General features: G+C 35.8%; 1 protein-coding gene across 5 annotated transcripts in view; it reads right to left on the bottom strand.

Annotated features, from left to right (window-relative positions):
* Positions 1–5,433, bottom strand: part of LOC110102586 (probable Histone-lysine N-methyltransferase ATXR5) — a 22,608-nt gene extending 17,175 nt beyond the window's left edge. For 2 of the 5 annotated variants that reach the window (XM_020831000.2, XM_020830991.2), the window contains exons 1-2: positions 4,778–5,423; positions 4,586–4,681 (exon numbers count right to left, since the gene is read on the bottom strand). In XM_020831000.2, coding sequence (XP_020686659.1) covers positions 4,586–4,681; positions 4,778–5,099 — 418 coding nt within the window. In that variant the 5' untranslated portion in view covers positions 5,100–5,423. Of the gene's footprint in view, positions 1–4,585; positions 4,682–4,777 lie in introns of all 5 variants that reach the window. The other 3 variants (XM_020830981.2, XM_028698609.1, XM_028698610.1) reach the window with 3 other exon arrangements.
* Positions 5,434–5,857: the final 424 nt, after the last annotated feature.

A 5,857-nucleotide genomic window follows, 5' to 3' on the forward strand; every position in this document is an offset into this window, starting at 1 on the left:
GGTGGTGGTGGCCGGCGGCAAGATCCAAGGTGGGGGAGCCGGCGGCTAGGGTTTGGGGGAAGGGGATTTTGTGGAGCTTCTAATGAGAGAGAGATGGTGAACGAATAAACATAAAATAAACTAGAGAACTCACCAAGAGATCTCAAAGGAAGAACTCACTAAGAGATCTTGTTATGCACTCACAAAGAGAACAAAAGGGAGCAATTTTCATTTCATTCATCAATGTCTAGTACAATGCATGAGGCCTCCTATAAATAGGCCAAAATGAAACAAAAACTAAAAGACATAAATGCCCTCGGGGCTACAATATCAAATGACCACCCCTAGGGGTAAAATGGGAAAACATGAAAACAAAATAAACTAGTACATAAGACACAAAAGAAAATAATAAACTCCACATCATAGCCGTCGATCTTTTGATGTCCTCATCAAAAGAAGGCTAGCACACTCCATGAATGAATTCAACCTACGAAAGCTTATCAACCTCTTGTTCAATCACTTGCAAGCAATCTTATGCCAAGATTTTCTTGTTTGAAATAATCGGCTTAAATGTTCAGTTTATCTTTAGAGAATGTACAATTGTTTCACGATCAATGTTAGACATATCTACCAAACTCCAAGCAAAGATGTCTTGGTTCCTAACTCAACCTCTCAACAAATAGAAGAAAACAAACTTGCATTTTTTAAATAAAAAGTGTTCATTTGATAGTGGAATATGGATCGAACCCTCCACAAGCACGACTCTATAGAGGATAGAGTCTTCATCCTGAAGGTCAAAAGTTTTTATGCTAAGGGTTACTGATGGATATGATTAAGATTGTCTAAGATAACACGATTGAGAGTGGCAAGAAAAATTTATATCAAAGAGCATTGATTGCCACATCAACAATAATTTATGCTTCTATATGGTGAACAAGATTAACATAGAAGCGAAAAGTATCTCGCATTAGAGATGAGAAAAAGGCCCAAGGCTCCCTGATAAACCTTTTGCATAAACTCGAGATCCACACCTAGAATTTTGCAGGCCTTCGAGAATAATCTTTGAACATAATATTTAAGAGTTTCACCCTCATTTTGGCAAACCAAAAGAGGTAGGAGGCGTCCTTGATTACACTCTGATTCACGATAAATTGCTCGACAAAAATCTAGTGAGGTCAATGAAGGTGTGGATAGTCATAATGGAAAGATAATTAAACCAAGGGATAACTTGACCTTTGAGAGTGGCAAGAAAAATTTAGCAAAGAAATCATTAGAGGCATGTTAAATATGCATAATAATCCTATAATGATCAATATGCTCATAAGGGTCAAATGATCTATCATAGGGATCTATAGTGAGTAACTTGAATATCATTAGAATAGAATGCTTAAGCATAGCATCGGACAGAGACGAAGACTAATGAAAACTGTGGCAATAAAGAAGTTGATTTCCTCCAAAAGGAAATTCCTCTCAAACTAAGCGTCATGGTTCATCTCGAAGCACATCATAAGGGGTGTCAGTGAGATAAGGTAGGATCAAGTTCACATGGTTGTCAGGAGATTATGGGACGGCTGAACAACACTTAAAGGATGGGTTGAACAATAGTGTCAAGGAGATTTTGGTCATTTTTTTCTGAAGAAATTTCAACATGACAATAATGGGGCTCTATATGAGTGATCTCAAATTGACTAGCTTTGATGTATTGTTAATCTTGGGCGAAACAGACTCCATCAAGTAGTGAAGGAAATGTCTACAAATAGCCTCTTGTAAGAGTTAAAGTATTTGATTTTGAGTCCCATCCATCCCGTGAACATGATCCTCCAAGGGCATCCCCGAGGGGGCCTTTTTCAACAAGATTATGATTTCCTAGATTAAAGGACTTGCTCCTAGATTGATGAGTGCTAGAGTTAGTGGTTTTATTGTTGTAAGCATTATGCCTTTCGAACACTAGAGAGGTGTTTATAGTGGAAGGATCTTTCCCACATAAAACCAAACTATTATGTATTAAAAATTTGTGATTATAGATTGTAAATTAAATCTTAAGGTTAAACAAGATTTCGCCCACAAAAAGAAAAATATGCTCACAAGAAATAAAAGAGTTTTTATGTGAAAACCCCAGAAAAGAAAATTATAGGGTCTAGCCCAATTGAAATAATCCACTATATAAGTGAATATTACAAAAATCAAATCCTCCTCCTAATTGGAAGAACCGAGGATTACAATGTACAAGTTCTCATCTTGGCCTCCTGTGAGAATAATGAAAAATAGTGAGGCATAGCATGGGATGAGTGGTGTCGGTGTTGAACAATAGTGGAGTAAGGAAATTAGGCAACAATGGTAATTGGCATTAGTTGCGGAAAGTAACAAAGGTCTAGTGATGTAGTAGAGAGATGATAGTCAGACAACAATGGTTTGTTAATGGAAATCTTTAGGCTGTAATCGGGGAATGTCGGTCAAACAAGAGCATTCGAGCAATGATAGTCGTTGAAATCAATGAGCTGAGTTTTAGTACTCTTTAAATTTCTGAGTTCTCTCCCAATCTAAAATCCCCTTTATGTGTGAAATAAGGCCTATTTATAGATTTTTGTGGTTGTATTTTAACTATTTCTACCAAAATCCCCAAACACTCCATCAACCATCTTAAAATGCCCCATTGATCATTTGATATTTTTCCACCATTTGAGTGTATTAAAGAGATTCAAATTGGGCAATCTTAGGCTTCTTTGATTCATGTCTTGTCAAGATGCATGTTTCGACTATTAATTTGCTAAAAATAGATTTCAAATGGTGTGACTTTGGAGGTTTATAATACAAAGACTTGTGGCAACATCTCTGCTTGATTGGGTGGATTTTCCAGTAATGTGTAACTAGTAAAATTTAATAATGTCTATTTAATTACTTATTTTGAACAGTTTGTAAATAATTATAATTAGATCTTTGTATATTTTGTAGTAGGAGAACAAGAGACTTATTTTCTTACTAGAACATATATAACATGTTTTAACTAGATCTTATACTTGGTTGTAATTTCATGTGGTGCAAGTGAATTTCATTTAGCTTTTGATATGATGTGCACATGAATGAGATGTAAACAAGAATGAATAAATGTGATGTCAACAGGAAGAAAAATAGAAATGCATCTACTTATTGACTCTACAACTCAAATTTTGTGATGGTCTAGCAACTATTGTGGTCGCAAATCAATAATTGGAATTGTTCTACTCACCAAGTTTGCATCAACATTCAATTGTATTATTGTCACTAAACTAGAGATCATCGGAGTTTTAAATTTGTTTATGATAACTTTTGCAACTCAATTACTATTAGCATTTCAATTATGAGAATGTGGATGCACTCCTAAAACTTTTGTCAACCACTATTTTGTGTCAAACTTGATGCAAAAGCTATCATTGCAAGAGAATGTTTGTGATGCATTATAGGCCCCACATTCCTCGTAATTATCACGTAAATAGTTTCTTCAACAATTTCACAAGGAAACTAGCATAGGATTTGCAAGAAGTTTAAATGAATTCTATAATCCATGTTAGAATTATTTAAAAAACCCAACCATCTTCTAGTCAAAATTAAGAAACTACGGACTAGCCTAAAGTGCAAAACCATCTTAGAATCCCCAAAAACATTCTTACATTATTAAGAATTTACAGTGCTTAAATAGATGATGTCATTTTCCAAATTATGAAAAAAAAAAAGCATAAAACTTGCAATCCGACATGTGCAAATTGAATCATTTAAGGAAATCATGTAAATAAGATGAGTGGTAGGCACATTGATCATCAATTGATAGTGGATCCATTATTCTTTTCCTTCACAACACTAAATTTTTAGAAGTTATGAAATGTTTTGAAGTTCAGCGATTAGCTACAACAAAAGCACTTAGGCAAGCTTAACAACTACACAAATGAAAAGTTTAATAAGTTTTAAAGTGTTCAATTTTGCATTAACGAACAAGGAATAGTTTAGCTACAAAAAGAACCAGCAAGTATGACATCAAATACTCATCAAATGAGACATTAAAAAAGTTTAGGCTGCGAAGATGAAAAAAAAGCAAGTGCTAAACAGAAAAAAAAATGAGTTTTCAATCAAGTATTTGGTTCATGTAGTCATGTAAATTACTGCTAAGGTATATAAGTAGCCGGTTCAAATTAATTGCTACAAATCTCAAAATCTACAATCGTTTTAAGATAATTGACCAAAAGTTGAAGTTTTATTTAAATCTTAGTTTAATTTATTTTATAACTTTAAGTTTTAGTAGGGGTCTGCAAGTAGATATTTAGGATCTTGGCTATCATGAAAAGTGTGATATGTATTAGGATTCTTAGATTCTTAGTCTACTATTGCTGCCACAAGAATTCATAAACTTATGTGAAAACTAAATGAAAAGGGTGTAATGCAAGTAATGCTCCGAACAATACCCACAAAAAAGAAATTTCATAAAGACCAGGCAAAAATACACATGCAAACCATATATAATCTATAATGAAAAGTAAAAGGTAAAACAAATTTATGTATAAGAAATAGCATCGATAGCCCTGTTGTCATTACTGAATAACCGGTAAAGAAAAAAATCAGAACAATCGACACCGACCACTATGAAATGCCCTGAGCTCCTCGTCCTCTGGGGCATTTGTCAATTGCTGAATCCGGAAAAAATCGACGATCATCTTCTGCAATTGCGGGAACCCTGAGAAACCAAAAGCAGGATCAGAACGCCTAATGTTGCCTTTAACATCTAATCAAAATCCTAACTAGAACAAAATAAGCATATCAATGTGCGTACTTCTCACTGTTCTCCCGCCGGTGCAGCTAGGACAGAACCAGGGCCCTACGGGAACCCTGACCGCGATCGGCCTGAGGCAGTAAAGGTGGTATCCCATATCACAACGGTCGCAGAGAACGAGCTCGTCCTCTCGTTCGCCTGATCGGCACTGCTCACACCTGATGTACGAGTAATAGTCTTCGTTGACGGGACAAACAGGCTTCGCCGTCCGCATTATATCCCCCATGGGCCTGTATTTCTTTCCGCTCTCCGGCGGCGGCGCTTTAGTCCTCTTCCGCACGCTTCCGTTTGATCGAAAAATAACATCTTCCTCCCGCAGCATATTTCAGAGAAGAGAATTGCCCCGGGCGATTCAGCAATCCACCACAACGACAGCGTCGTTTGTATTTCGATGAGATCGTAAAACTTTCGTTCCCATGCAGGGTAGATCCTGAAGAGAGAGAAAGGTGAGAGCTGAGAATTTGGGGTAAGACTTGAGAGAATAGCAACAAATGGTGTGGATTCGAGACGAGAGAGGGAGGCGAGCTGGAAGCGGAAAGACAAGGGCGGAGCGGCGCAGGCACGAACCAACGAGGGTGTGCTGACGTGTAACTTGGCCGACTAGCCTTGCAGTTTCACAGACGGAAAGGCCAGGGTCCAATTCTGATGAAATTCATGGTAGCTTTGTAGCGTGCGGTGGATTTTATTTTTTCATAATTATATATTAATTTAAAGTTAAACTTTTTGAGTCAGCAAAATATTATTCCTTTCGATTCTCACTTTCATTATATTTTCAAAGATTTTTTTACATGACCATTTGACTAATATATATATTACATGTTATCAAATCAGGAGAGAGGCCACCACTAAAGGGCATCTTTATGCATATTATGGAGGAGCTGTCATTGCATAATTTAATTAAGGTTTCATTTGATATGATTTTTTATTATTTTTTAAAGTAAATTTTTAGCATAAAATTTTTTTCACTAAAAGCTGTTTTAATAAGCAATAAGAAAGCCGTTCAAAAGAAGCCATGAAATAGTTTTCTTACTACTTTCAAAAAAATTGTATAAAAAATTACTTTAGAAATCAGTTAAAAAT

The sequence above is a fragment of the Dendrobium catenatum genome, unplaced genomic scaffold (assembly GCF_001605985.2).
Source record: "Dendrobium catenatum unplaced genomic scaffold, ASM160598v2 fragScaff_scaffold_1117, whole genome shotgun sequence".
NCBI lineage: Eukaryota > Viridiplantae > Streptophyta > Magnoliopsida > Asparagales > Orchidaceae > Dendrobium > Dendrobium catenatum.